This window comes from Lynx canadensis, chromosome A1, assembly GCF_007474595.2.
Source record: "Lynx canadensis isolate LIC74 chromosome A1, mLynCan4.pri.v2, whole genome shotgun sequence".
NCBI classification, from domain to species: domain Eukaryota; kingdom Metazoa; phylum Chordata; class Mammalia; order Carnivora; family Felidae; genus Lynx; species Lynx canadensis.
Window position 1 is genome coordinate 22,994,507 of NC_044303.2, and position 14,706 is coordinate 23,009,212.

The 14,706-nt window shown below is 40.5% G+C and overlaps 1 protein-coding gene across 1 annotated transcript; it reads right to left on the minus strand.

Moving 5' to 3' along the window:
- Positions 1-2,400: 2,400 nt before the first annotated feature.
- NUDT15 (nudix hydrolase 15) lies at positions 2,401-11,529 on the minus strand. The gene is made up of 3 exons (XM_030310677.1): positions 11,354-11,529; positions 7,551-7,747; positions 2,401-2,920 (listed from the first exon to the last, which is right to left on the minus strand). Exons 1-3 carry the CDS (start codon positions 11,509-11,511, stop codon positions 2,781-2,783), a joined length of 495 nt encoding a protein of 164 aa, XP_030166537.1. The 5' UTR covers positions 11,512-11,529; the 3' UTR covers positions 2,401-2,780.
- Between the last annotated feature and the right edge of the window lie 3,177 nt (positions 11,530-14,706).

Below are 14,706 nucleotides of genomic sequence, written 5' to 3' on the forward strand. Positions count from 1 at the left end.
GAATGGACAAGAGATGGTGGCTGCTTTACGTGGGGGAAGGGAGTCTAATTTGAGCAATTCAGCAGGTGATGGAGTCATTCCTGGAGAGGAATACAAAGGCAACTTCAGTTTGGAACATAACAGAAGGACGGAAAAGCTCAGGTAGAGATGGGTGGTGTGTGGTTGGGTCTGAAGCTTAGGAAAAAGGTCCGAGCTATACATAATGTCTTTTGGAGAGTCCTCAACAATGGGTGGAAAGTGAATCTGTAAAGAAGGAAAAGAACAGAGGACAGGAGGATGAAGTCAAAAAAGCTGGTGAACAGCTTGGCTTGCCCACCTGCTACTTTGTTCCTTCTGCCCATGATCTGTTCTGATAAGTAAAATGAGGAGTCCTATGTCATTGCATACAGAGCTACTGAGCATTATTATTAGGCAAAAAGCCAAATACTTAAACATAGCATACTAAAAATGGGAAATCTAGAATGGAAATTTGGGATTAAATGTGATAGATTCAACTTACAATATAATTAAGTACCTATCATAGTACTTGAAACACAGTAGGTATAAACTAAATGCTTATGGAGGATCTTAACTATGGACTCACGTGTTCACTTTGTCAAGTCCATAAAGCGGAAGGCTTGGTCCATGCCTCTCAGTCATTGTGTGCTGTTATCTTTATTTGCATTCTTCACAAAGGCTACTCAAGCAAAGCACTGGCTTCTAAGTACAACATGAATAGTCAAATTATTTTTTAAAAAGGCAGCATTGATATGACTGATCTTATGTTGGAAGAAGACTTTGTTTTCTCCCCCGTAGATGATTCCCTGAGTTTCCTTCTCCACAGTTCTCAGTTAATGTGATTCTTGCTGCCCCAAAGACAGTATTTTATTTGAAAGCATTTGCCTTATTTGGATAGCTATTAAAGAACTGTTTCTCCAAGGGAGGCTGAATTCACCACATGCTCCACTGGGAGGGTTTTTGCTAGGATACTGCACTTGCTTATCAGGGGATACAGGACACCTCAGGGATTGACCTGGCACACAGATGAAGGAAGAGATATTTCAGACTCCCCAGTGTCCTGGCAGAGCGAGGCATACTTCAGGAACTGTAGCGGACATTTAATTGTATGAGAATATTGCTAGTAGTCAGCATTAGTTTTTTTCCATTAAAGGTAATTCTCAAACCATCTAAGAATTAACTGCTTACCTAAGAGTTCTAAATCCTCCTCCAGTCATCTGCTTATTTAGAGAAATATTTACTGAGTGATTACGGATGCCAACGGAGCATATTAGGTGCTGGGGAAAATGAAATCCCCTTCTAACATGAAACTTAAAAAAATTTTTTTCACCATCTTATTGAAAATACTTATTTAAATTTCATCTCATTTTATTTTTATTTAAATTCAAGCTATTTAATATACAGTATAGTCTTGGCTTCAGAAGTAGAACCCAGTGATTCATCTCTTACATGTAACACTCAGTGCTCATCCTGCAAAATGCCCTCCTTAATGCCCATCACCCATTTAATCCACCTCTCCCTCAGACCCCCCCTCCAACAACCCTCAGTTTGTTCTCTGCATTTAAGTGTCTCTTATGATTTGCCTCTCTCTTTGTTTTTATCTTATTTTTTCTTCCTTTCCCCTATGTTCATCTGTTGAGTTTCTCAAATTCCACATATAGCCCAGGTTAGTTTTTTTCTTTCCATAAACCTTCGTATCTAATTATGTGTATGTAAAACAAAAACAAAAACAAAAAACAATCTCATAAGCTCCTAATGAACCTGTCCATTAAGAATTTAAAGTAGCAGATATGGAAAAACTCTACTTTGTGGTAAGTTTTTGAAGCTATAAGACATCTGCTTGGATAATCACTAACCTGAAGAATCAATGAATTCCCAATCCACTATATTTGAGATAAACCTATGGAACGGTTTCATCCATAAGGCTTGCCTGGTTTCCTCTTAAATTCAATCTGTTACAGTACCACACATCACTTAGCCTCTGGACAGCTTCTCTGTACACTCATGAAAGAATGACAATGAGAAAGGAAAATAATGTCCTGCCTATTATGAAAACATCTTTGACCTTGAGTGCCCTTGAAAGGGTCTCATGGACCTCCCCAGACGTCACCTGGAGGACCACTGCCCTAGTCTAATCTCATTTTACCTATAAGGAAGCTGGATCTCACAAAGATTATGTGAGAAATCCAAAAGTCCATGGCCTGTTAATGACAGTATAATATCTCAGACAGTTTGTCTCACTTCTCTTGAGGTAGCTTCTGAATCAGAAACCTGGGAAATATACCCTAATGACCTGTCCTGTCCCTCCAGTTGCAAAGACTGTCACACTATAGTACCAAAAATTTTGTTTTAAATAAAACAGACAAGGAAAGTCAACAAATGTGATAAATTCCGCAACAGGCATACTGTGTTAGCATCTGAATTAGGATCTTTATTTGAACAGAAACACTAGGGCAGATTCTATAGCCCTCCATGCCGGGCAGGCTGGTAATGACAAACTGCACAGTAAATATCACAGAATAATACAGAAAGCAGAATTGCCACAATATCACCATTCATCACATTTTCTGAGTCTGAAATGCAATTGATGACATCATGCCAGCAAATTTTTCATAAGTACTGGCTGAAAGGGTGGTGGGTATATTAAAAGGCGGCAAATCAACTGGCAAGCATATAGAAATTTTTACGTAAGATGGAGTTGTTCTGAAATGTAGGTATTTTTCATTCTCTCACAGAACCTTATTTTGTTTTTTCAAAGTATATCAGGTTATCTTCTTCTTCCCCTAGAGATGATGACCTTTGTATGCTACCAGGTGATCTAAATCTTCTTTAAATGGATTGTAGCCTTGTTCCTTTAAACACCGCAGTGCGCAGAAAAGCTGGGCCAGTGGAGGAAATTCTTCCCAGGGAACCCATTCCCAACCTAGAAAAGAAAGATACCAAATCAATTTATTTAGCTGGAAGGAAACAAAGAATATTTATTTTGGCAAGTTAACCTATACTTTGAAAAAATTAATTAAATATAAAAATGACTTGCAACTAATAATAACATGCTACTAATCACAGTGATGCCATGCATTAGCTCAGCTGTACCAACATCATTTGCCTTTAGAATGAAGATCTTAACAGAAGGGGGATCATTTAAAACATGCTGTTATTTCAACATGAGACCAAGCTTACAAGGGCCCCATGATGGTAAAATCCAGATTTAAGAGAATTCAATTTTTGCTTGAATATTTGGCTGAACAAAACATACAGAACTTTACGCATGACAGGTGGTAACACTACATGAAAACAAACCAGCTGCCCCACCTATAGAATAAGGTAAGTTACATTTCTAAGCTATCCTCCATCTTGTTAAAAAGTAATGGAAACTGTGCAGAGAATAAAAATATTCTCTGGCTGTGGTACACTTTAGATAGAAAGACAATATGGATGGGACTGATTTTCAAAAATCCATTGAAAAAGGAAAGATTTAACAGTATCTATTGTGAAATACACAAAATCCTAGAAAAATGCTCTAGGCAACAGTATTCTCTTTGATGACTTAAATGTAAGGAACATGAAAGCACAGATGCTCATAACAGGTGAATATATAAATATTATGTTACTAAGATGTACACTCCATGTTCTAAGTTTCTTCATGGTCACACGCATATACTTATGTTTAAATGCAGTTTCTTCCACTAAGTGTTTCTTGCCTGTAAGATACAGGTGTGCAGTTTCACTCTGGGACAGGGGACAAAGAATCCATGAAGTTAGAACAAGTTCAGGAAGGAGTGATCAGCAACTGTGACCTAAGAGTCTAAGAGAAAGAGAGTAGGACAGAAGGAGGGAGAAAGAAAGAGAGACAGAGAGAGAGAGGGAGAGAGGTGTCACCCAACAATTTGTTGCAAGATGCGGAATTAACGGTCTCAAGGGAGCTGTCTGTAAAGTTTATCCTGTCTGCGAGAAAATGAAGCATCTGGCTGATCCTCCTGATTATAATTGGATGGCTGGAGAAAAGATGTCATAACCAGTAACCTGAAGCAGGTGATCCAGATCCAGGATCTGACGAACATGGGAGAGAAAATGCATCTTTATGCTATAAATAAAACCACCACCACAGAGCTGCTGCACCCTGGCTGTGGTGCAGCTGGCTACCCAGCAAGTGAAAATAACTCCTGCTATGTTGTCATGAAGGGCTAGAGAGGAATCAGTGTTTCTTTTTTTCTTTTTCTTTTTTTTTTTGAGGATTCAGTGTTTCTGATCAAATCTGACTTGGTGCTAGTAACCTTGGGCCTTATAAAATCATACTGTGTGACCTCAGATTACTAGCCTGTGAGAAGGTCAACAAAATGAAGGTGGACAAGCTCAAAAAAAGTTATATAAATGAAAAAAAATCACAAGGCATGTAAAAATGAGTCAAAACTACCAGATTCTAGGAAGAGAAAAACATTACATACCATAACATAGTAACAAAAACTAACACAGAACTTTATAACATAGGATAATAATCTTTTAGAAGTTGTTTAAATGTAGGCCGGTCTAGATACTATACTGAAGAACCTCATCCCCTTGTTCCCTTCTTCCTTCAACATGGTCTGAACAATATACTCTGAATAGGAGCCAGGCACGGGAGAGTCAAAGGTGAATGAGCCCAAACATCTGCTCTTTATGCATTCAAAGTTCAGTAAAGGAAAACTAGCGAGTACGATTTGAAGCTGAACACCCCAACTGAACCTGAGATGCCTTCTAACGTCAGGGGAAGAAAACTAGAAATACAGGCCTACAGTGCAGAGCAGGACAGGAAGTCGTGCCTTGCTCCAGGCTTCAGCAACCCCAACAGAGGCGGAGGCGGGGAGGCAGAGGCAGCCGGCTGGAGATTGGTCAGAACTGATGGGAGAGTCAGTGGCTCTGCTGTTTTCCCCTCAGCCCTTCTCCACAAATGAATACTATGTCTGCTCCTTGTGAAGGACGCTAAGTATGCAAAACCAAAGTATTTCATCATTTTGTCTCGTCTTGTGTCAGGTTTTTGCTGCTGGTAGAAAAGAGAAAAATAAGGATATGGTCATTCCTTCCAAGTTTAGGGCTCTCTTTTAAGAGAACAATAATAATCTGTGCTTACTGCCTGAATATATGACACCTCGAACTAATTTTTAAAAATTCCGTTATGGGAACTGTACTTTGCTTTAAAGAAAAAAAGTAAATTGAGTCCTACAAAAAGTATTAAAGTGGAAATATACATATTTACACTGCAAGTTAATATTAAAAAGACAAGTAACTGTTCCTCCCCACAGCTTCAGGATGTCAAGACTACTGAGTTTTGTTTCCACTGTTATTCTGGACTCCCCTCTCTCCTATTCCTCCTTTTATCCAGGATCATTGGGGATGTGAGAGATAGAAGAACTTGTAGACAGCACCCCCAGTGAACCTGGTACATTTTCTCACCTGCCCTTCTTAAGGCATGAATGATTTTAGTTGTACCTTAGGCCAACTGAAAGCCTTTGGAAACTTCTTGGGTATTGATGTGTGTGTCACTGTGATATAAGGAATATATGTGATATATTCCTTATATCATAATCTATATATAGCTTTCCTCCCTGTTTTCTGGCACAGAGTTCCCGAAACCTTTGTATTCTCCTAAGAGATAGGGACGAGAGGAACACTTGCTATCCATAATAAGCCTCTTTCAACCGTACCTGAGTTTATGCTAATAAGCTGATGGGTGGCTGGGCTGAACCTATCCTTAGATAGGTTCAGAATTGGGGGCTGGTGACCAGAAAGATACATCCCACCTGAGGAGAGAGGAGAGGAGCTGGAGATTGAATTAATCACCAGCAGATAATGATTTAATCAATCATAGAGACTATGATAATATGTACCAATCCCATTACATACGAACCTCTATGAAAACCCCACACAACAGGATTCAGAGAGTTTTCTGGGAGGTGAACACGTCAAGGTGCTCATTGAGAGTACGGATGCTCTGCGTCCCTCCCTCTGCCCACCTTGCCCAGTGCGTCTTCCATGTGGCTGTTTCTGAGCTGTTTCCTCTATAACAAACTGGTAATGTAAGTAAAGTGGTTTCCTGAGTTCTGAAGGCCATTCTAGCAAATTACTGAACCTGAGGAGGAGGTTGTGGGAACCCCAATTTATAGCCAGGTGACCAGAAGTACAGGAGGCCAGGACTTAGCGACTGGTATTTGAAGTGGGTGCAGTCTTGTGGGACGGACTCTGTAATGTTTGGGATCTGACACTGACTCCAGGTAGACAGTGCAAGAATGTAACTGAATTACAGGGCATCCAATTGATGTCCAGAGAACTATTTGATGTGAAGAAAAGAGCCACAGGTTTGGTGTTGGAGTGTAGTGAGTAAAAATAGCTCAGATGTTGCTAGTTCACTTGAGATGATTCCAAGTCATTACCTGTTTTATAAAAAGTCGTATATGACTCAACAGGCCTTAGGGTAGAACATGCCCTTCTGTTCAGTCAATGAATTCAATCTGCAAACCACTTAACTCATGATTTATCCATTCTAGAAATTTCACTTTTTCCAGGCCTTGGCACATATGGCCCCTCCTCAGAGGCCCTCCATGACCACCCTGTCTGATGCAGCACCCATGGGTCACTATCCTTTACACTGTTTTACTTTTATTCTTATTCCTTATCATTACATTGTAAAGTATCTGCTAATGTGTTGCCTTTCCCCCGGATTAAAAAAAATGTAAAACCTGAGAGGGGAGGGACTTTGTTCCACACACCACTGTTTCTTTAGCGCCTAGAATGGTACCTGGCATGCAGTACTCAGTAAGCATTTGTTGAATGACAGGATTCTTCCATAGTGGAGAATAAATTAAATGTTTATAGGGGAGGTCCAGTACACAAGACCGCTTGGATAAGGTTTCACAAGGCAAAGAATATATTTGGTAAGTTTGATATTTTATTCCTTCTCATGGAGTTTTATGAAATTTGAAGAGAGATGATCCATGTAAAGCCCTTAGGACAATGCTTAGCACACAATAAATCACATCAATGTTGTTAAAGCTTTCAGAGCACTCGACTCAACACCGAGGATAATTGTTTTGTCAGGTTAGTCACTCTCCATGCAAGGAAATTTGTATCTTTCTTACACAAGAGAGAAAACTGAGGATGGCACCTTCAACGTTTTGCTTAAAATCAGTCTGAAGCAAAATTAAATGCTAAAAATAAAACTAAGACTTACTGAGTACTTACAGTGTTCATTTGGTTCTTTATATGTATTAACTAATTTTATCCCTGCAACAACCCATTGGAGGTAGTTGCTATTATCACAGAGGAGAAAAGAGACCCAGAGACATGAAATAACTCGCCCAAGGTTACAAACCTCTACGTGGAAAAACCAGGATGCAAGGCAAGTAGTCTGGCTCCAGGCCAGTTCTGTTTCCTGCTATATGCTTATGTCTCCAGGATTTAAGTATATGTATTTACACTTCTGTATGAAAAGACTAATTCTCTTTGCATGGCAAACATAATGTAATACTCAGATGATAAACTCCTCAAAGAACATGAATTATTACACATAATTCTCTTACTTTCATTTTTTTCAGGCTCTGTGTTCTTTGGTTCTGAATCATAAGTCATGTCCACTTCCCCTTTCATTAGTATTGTCACATAATGGTAATTTTCTTTCTCATCAAAGGCATTCACGACTGAGGCAAAGCGAACATTTTTCAAGCGAAGAGCTGCTTCTTCCCAGGTTTCCCTTTGAGCACATTCTTCCCACGTTTCACTGGAAAACAGAAGCACAGCACTGTATTCAATTTTAGTTACATAACTTATTATTTTTTTGCCATGAAATTCCTGCCTAGAAATTTCTAGTCTAAAGCAAAAAACAAAAAACCCTGTAATTGGCTCTTGCTTTCTAACAATCAATCAACAACCCTGCCTTTGGACATTCTCTTTATCTCAACTATAAAGTATCTGAAGTTATCTGAAGACCAAAAGGACTTCCTATTGAGAAAAAAAGAACACTTAGCCAATTCAGCACTAGTTCACGTGCCTGGCAACTGTATGCAATCAGGAGACAGTTAAGGATACAGTTAAGAGCACAGGCTTTGGAGTCAGCTAAACCTAATAAAAAGAGGTAATACTACTTTCCAACGGGGTTGTTGCAAGTGTATCAAGAAGTGGATGATGTCTTTTCCTGCAGTCTCAGAATTTTCGTTGAAGCCTTAAAATTCAGGACAATAGGCAATAAACACCTCAAATTCTAAAGAGTATGGCAAGAGAGCAAACAGATGCCATCTAAAGGCTTGCAAGTCTCTTGACCTTCACCCTACCCAGCCTACATAATAAGGAGATTTAGGGCAGGGAGGAAAGTTATGAATTTTCAAGCATAGTAGCAACGTTTCCCTTCATCCTGATGAAAGGACAACTCTGCCTGAAGCCAAGTGAGAGGTGCTTCAAGAAAACTGATCACAGAGATTGCGTGTGATTCCCAAGGAGATACTGGCGTGTTCCTCCCCTGCTAAAGTCATATCGAGCTACAGAAACTCACAGGCCTGTGATTCAGAGTAGAGGTGGTACAAAGGTAAGAGCTCTTGGGCAAGTCTAAAGTGTGTCCCTTGGTGTTTAGGGATGTACGTGAATAGAGAAGCTGACGTTTATTCCCACTTTGAGAATCTGGAAAGCAGGAGACTGGCTACAGAAGCCCACGATGAATGAGCAAGGAGAAAGGGTGACAGTGAGGGCATTACTCCCATTGTGAATTTTCTTCTGGGTCCAGTAGATGCTACAAGAGACTGCTGGGGATCCCAGCAGAAAGAAAAAGCAAGATAGTGTTCTAACAAGCAAGAGCTAAATCAGCCACCTATGTCTGAGAACTGTGCAGGAGAGACATCCTTGTGGGATTTCCAAACAACCAACAGACATACCCTGAGGAAGAGGGCACAACATCCAGAGGGCACCAATGGATGGATCACAGCAGCACTAGTCATGTAAAAAGTTTGGCCCACCCTCTCCCTCCCCAACATCCTGGAGAGGGAAGGAAACCAGAAACAGTGAGAAAAGGAGGAGGTCTTCCTCCTCTCTCCTTTCCCCACTACAGACAAATGCTTGGAAGTGGATCATAATGACCAAATGGGATTTATTTTTCTAATCAAGTGACAGGAAAACTATAGAATTTGCAGGAAATGTCAGAGAACAGCAGAAAAGGGAAAGACAACAGAAGGAGGGGCGCTTGGGTGGCTTAGTCAGTTAAGCTTCCAACTCTTGGTTTCCACTCAGGTCATGATCTCTTGGTTTTGTGGGTTTTAGCCCCGTGTCAGGCTCTGCACTGGCAATGTGGAGCCTGCTTGGGATTCTTTCTCTCTCTCTCTCTCTGCCCCTACCCCACTGGCAGTGTCTCTGCCTATCTCAAAATAAATAAGTAAGCTTAAAAAAAATTATAAAGACAAGGGAAGGAGAAAATAAAGCCATTTTCTATTTGTCTCCTCTCAAACTTAGCCCATTCAGTATACCAGTCATATAAAGATAAGTGAAAGCATATATGTGAAGAGCTTGGCATAATATCTAGCACTCAGTAAAAAGCTCATTAAAGGACAATTTTGCCTATTATCATTGGATATCTGAGTAAAGATTCCAATACTTTATTGTGTTAGCATTAAGATATCTATCTCTAGCCATTGCAATTGACAAAGTACAATACAGTGTGTCCCTCTGGGCAATGTGACCCTTAACCTGGAAATTTTATTAGTTATTAACTGAAGGTTTATCTTAATTATCTAGGGGCACCTGGGTGGCTCAGTTGGTTAAGTGGCTGACTTCGGCTCAGGTCATGATCTTGCAGTTTGTGAGATCAAGCCCCGCATCGGGCTCTGTGCTGACAGCTCGGAGCCTGGAGCCTGCTCCGGATTCTGTGTCTCCCTCTCTCTCTGCCCCTCCCCTGCTTGCACTCTCTCTCTCAAAAATAAACATGAAAAAATTTTTTAAAATGTTTTATCTTAATTATCTAAAAATGATAAACTTATTGATGTTTTTTAAAATCCTGAAAACCATTTAAAAAATTCCATGTGCTAAAAGATCATAGGAATTCCATGTTTCATCAAAGACAAAGTCTGATTAAAAGGCACCTGCATCAAGTCTCTAACTAGCACTTTATAACAAATAGGTAGATTACAAGAATATAGTCAGAATGTAAGAAATTCTAATGACCCATACTCTTCAACATGGGATGGTAAAAAAAAGGGAAAGAGGGATTACTGTTAGATTTGGAGACTTAAATTTATCAATCCCAAATTACAATCAATCCCAAAGTACAATCTTCCTTTGATCTTGATTGGTAGAAAACAATACATTTTCAAGACAAATGGGGAAAGTGGTACAGACTGACTATATCACAGGTTATTAAAGAATTATCTTGTTAAGGTGTGAAAACGTATTTTCTTAAGGTGTGAAAATGGAGTTACATTTTTTAAAAAAGCCTATGACAGGTACATAACGAACTGTTTATGGGCGGTATAATAAATGTCTGCGTTTTCCTTCAGAAGAGTCTAGAAAACAAGGGATCTGTGTGTCTGTTGGGATGGAGCAGTAAAGATGAAACAAGAACAAGCCGAGTAGTAAGTATATGAGGATTCACCAACTGTTTACTTTCATGTATGTTTGCACTTTCACACTAATGCAAAAACAAGCACTGGTTCTGATCGCTTTAGATACTGTTCATCCACCGTTGACTTTAACCTATTCTCACTTCAGAACCCACCTTTTAGCAAAATCCCCGGCTTTCCGCACCATTGGTAGATCTGACCCTTAACTGTCCAACTTCCTTTATCGGTCTGATCCGCCATCAAACACAGAATGCCACGTTAAAGAGTGCTCCGTCCAACCTCCCCACTGTATAGATGAAGACACCGAGGCCCAGAGTTTCACTAGCCCACGTGCTTGGTCACGGCGCAGCCAAACCTGCGCGGGCAGGACACAGGCCGTCCATCCGTGTACGTTTAGTGCACAGCCCGAACCGTGCAAGTGCCTGAACTGCCACAACTGGGCTAGATCTTCATAAAGACCCACTTTCCGCCTCTTATATGTAAACATTAAGAAAAACACACCCTACACATCAGCCCGCAGGCGCGGATATTAGGCTGCCGGCAGGAAAAGGACTGGGCTGGCGGGGCTCGGGCCGACCACAGACCCTTCGCCAGCCCTCCGCAGCTCAGCGCCCCCTCCCGGCCGGCGCTTGCACCCAGGAGCGCGGCGGCCCGAGGAGAGAACAGAGGAACGCGCGAGACGACGCAGCGTCGGCGCACACGCAACGACGCAAAGACGCACGCACGGGGAGAGCTCGTCCTTCCAGTGCAATTTCGGCTCTCCTTCCGTGGGCTCGGTGGTTGCTCACCCGAATTCCAAATGGCCCCCGGGGAGTTGATAACTGCCGGCTCCTACAGACCCTTTCCTCTTCCCCAGGAGGACGCAACGAGGATGCTTGCTGCTAGTCACCACTACTCCTACCCCGACTCCAGGCCGCCTACGCTGCGGCTCCGCGCGGGCCGTCATAGCGCGCGAGACCCGGCAGAGGCTGCGGGAAGTGACTTCGCCCCGCCTCACGGGCCACGACCAGTCTCGCTGAGCCTGCGCGGGCCCCTGAAATCAAAGCCCGAGTCCCTGGGACGTAACCTTCGTGCGTGGTGTCTCTGCCTCACGTGGGGATCCCAGCTTGAGAAGTGTCGCGTTGCCTACCCCAGGACTGCCCGTCAAGGTTTCGATTTAAGTAATGCCACTTACTGTTGTACTTTCAACGTTTATTATTCTCTATTCTCAGATTTCTCCATCATGCGTTTACCAGCCACACGCTTTTATAAACCCCTGGGCCTTTGCACTTCCCATTTCTTTGTGTTTGGGTGAACTTCACCACCACAGTAAATTCGTTCTAATTATAACTCCAGTCAGTGTTGGACCAGGACAAGGACGGACAGTATAGAAACAACCTAGTATAAATAATTGAGAGTATTAACACAACATAGGAAAAAATTAAGGACAAACAATAAATTGTGCTGGAAGGAGCTGGATATTTGAGAGGAAAGAGAGGCACTGTTCCAGTTGTTTGCACACCATGCACTGGCAAAATAATCCCACCTGAAACAGAATTGTAATGAAAGTGAACTAAAAACGAGCAAATAACTAGACTTTGGATGGGGAGGATTTAATTTTTTTTTCATTAAAATAAATTAAGTTTGGGGCGCCTGGGTGGCTCAGTTTGTTGGGCGTCCGACTTCGGCTCAGGTCATGATCTCGCAGCCTGTGAGTTCAAACCGGGTGTCAGGCTCTGTGCTGACAGCTCAGAGCCTGGAGCCTGCTTCAGATTCTGTGCCCCTCTCGCTCAGCCCTTCACCCGCTCATGCTCTGTCTCTAAGAATAAGTAAAACATTAAAAAAATTAAAATAAGTTTTACTTCTACCAAAATAATGTACATATAATTTAAAAAGTCAAATGGTAGAAAATGAAGTAAGGATGGGTAGGGAAAACTTTACCCACTAGTACTCCTTTCATTCACTTTTAGCTCTTTGAACTATTATTTCTGACATTTGCCTTTGTATTTCAAAGTAATAAGCTTATTATTTATGTTCAGGTGAGTGACTAAACACTTGTACAGCATCTGTCCTTCCACCCACAAATGCATCCTTTAATAAGTTAGGTATCAGAAAGATATTCTGTAATATTTTCCCAAATAAAAATTGGCAACATATAGAAAGGATAATATGTCACCACTGGACAAGGGTAAAATACAGGGTGGGCTTAATATTTGAAAAATCAATCAATGTAATTTACTGTGTTAAAAGAGAGAAAGAGGAAACATATAATCATCCTAATAGATGCAGAAAAAAAACTTGAGAAAATTCAAGACTTATTTATGATTTTAAAAAGATTTAAGCAAAAAAATTTAAAAGAATTTTAACAACCTGACAATAGGGTATCTACAAAGACCTACAACTAACATATTTAATAGTTGTTATGGTCTCAGTTAGGTCCCCCCACTAAATTTGTCTGTTGGAGTCCTAACCCCCAGTACCTCAGATTATAGCTGTATTCAGAGACAGGGCCTTTAAAGAGGTAATTGAGTTAAAATGAGGTCATTAGGGTGACTCCTAATCCAATATGACTGGTGTCCTTAAAGAAAAGGAGATTAAGGCACAAACACAGACAGAGGAAAAAACATGTAAAAACACAGGGAGAAGACAGGCTAAGAAGAGAGGTCTCAGGAAAAGCCAGTCCCACTGACACCTTGATCTTAGACTTCTAGACTCCAGAATTGTGTGAAAATACATGTTATTTAAGCCAGTTAGGCTGGGGTACTTCCTTACAGCAGCCCTAGCTGTCTAATACATTGGTGAAAGACTAAGATTTGAAAGAAGCAAGGATATCACTTTAAGTCATCACATTGCTGGAGATTCTAGTAAGTGCAACCAATAAAATCAAGAAATATCAGTAAAAGACTGTTAAATCAGGAAGGAAGAAGTAACTGTCTCCATTCACAGACAATCCTGAGAAGTCCACAAAAAAGCTACTGAAACAAATTTAGCAAGTTTCTAGGATTCAAATCAATTATATTTCGATATATGGGTAGTCCCAATTTACGATGGTTCTGTTTATGATTTTTTTTACTTTATGATGGTGTAAAAGCAATACACAATCAGTAGAAACCATGATTTGAATTTAGAATTCTGATGTTTTCCCAGGGTGGTGGCATGGCATGTGGGCAGCAGGTTGTGATGCTGGGCAGCAGTAGTGAGCCATTGGTGCCAGTACCTATGCAACCATTCTGTTTTCCACTCAGTACAGCATTCAGTAAATTACATGAGGTATTCAATGCCTCATTATAAAATAAGTAAATAATAAGTAATATTTAATAAATTCAGAAACTGAGTTCAAAACCAATATCCTAGAAAATATAAAATACTAGGGGATAAATCTGGCAAAAGATGTGCAAAACCTGTATACCGAAAACTATTGAAAATCACTGAGGGAAATGAAATAAAAGGAGGAAAATACGTGGTCATGGACCAGAAGTCTCCATATTGGTTTTTTTTAAGTTAATTTATTTATTTTGAGAGAACACACACCAGTGGGGGAGGGGCAGAGAAAGGGAGAGAGAGAGGATCCCAAGCAGGTTCCGCGCTGTCAGCACAGAGCCCGATGCAGGGCTTGAACCATGAGATCATGAGCTGAAATCAAGAGTCAGATGCCTATCGAACTGAGCCATATGGGTGCCCCAGAGGACTCCATATTGTTAATCTGACAAATCTCTTCAAATTAATTTATATGGATTCAATGATATCCCAACCAAAATGCCAGGAGGCTTTTTTTTCCCCCAGTAGAAATGGACTGATTTTAAATTTTATTTAGAAATGCAAAGGAATAGAATAAAACAAGTTTTAAAAAGGAGAAATTTGAAGGATTCTTACTACCTGATTTCAAGACCGAGGATAAAGCCACACTAATTTAAAAAATATGGTATTTATAAAAGCATAGACACATAAATCAATGGACAGAATGGAGAGGCCAGAAATAGGCCTTTTTTAACAGACGGTGTTAGAACAACAACAAAGGATCATTTAATTTATACTTGGTGCCACGTATAACAAACAGGTCATTCATAAAAGACTATTCCTAAATGAAAACACCTAAAAGTATATATTTTCTATAAAAAAATATAAGAGCATATCTTTGTGATCTGGGTAGGCATAGATTTGT

Bases quoted from the DNA above. Each gene is read 5' to 3' on its own strand.
- NUDT15 (XM_030310677.1), bottom strand. From the start codon at position 11,511: ATGACGGCCCGCGCGGAGCCGCAGCGTAGGCGGCCTGGAGTCGGGGTA. The intron at 7,748-11,353 runs GTGAGCAACCAC...TCTGTTTTCCAG, and splicing joins GGGGGCCATTTGGAATTCGG to TGAAACGTGGGAAGAATGTG. The intron at 2,921-7,550 runs GTAAGAGAATTA...TTTCTTTTCTAG, and splicing joins AGAGCCTGAAAAAAATGAAA to GTTGGGAATGGGTTCCCTGG.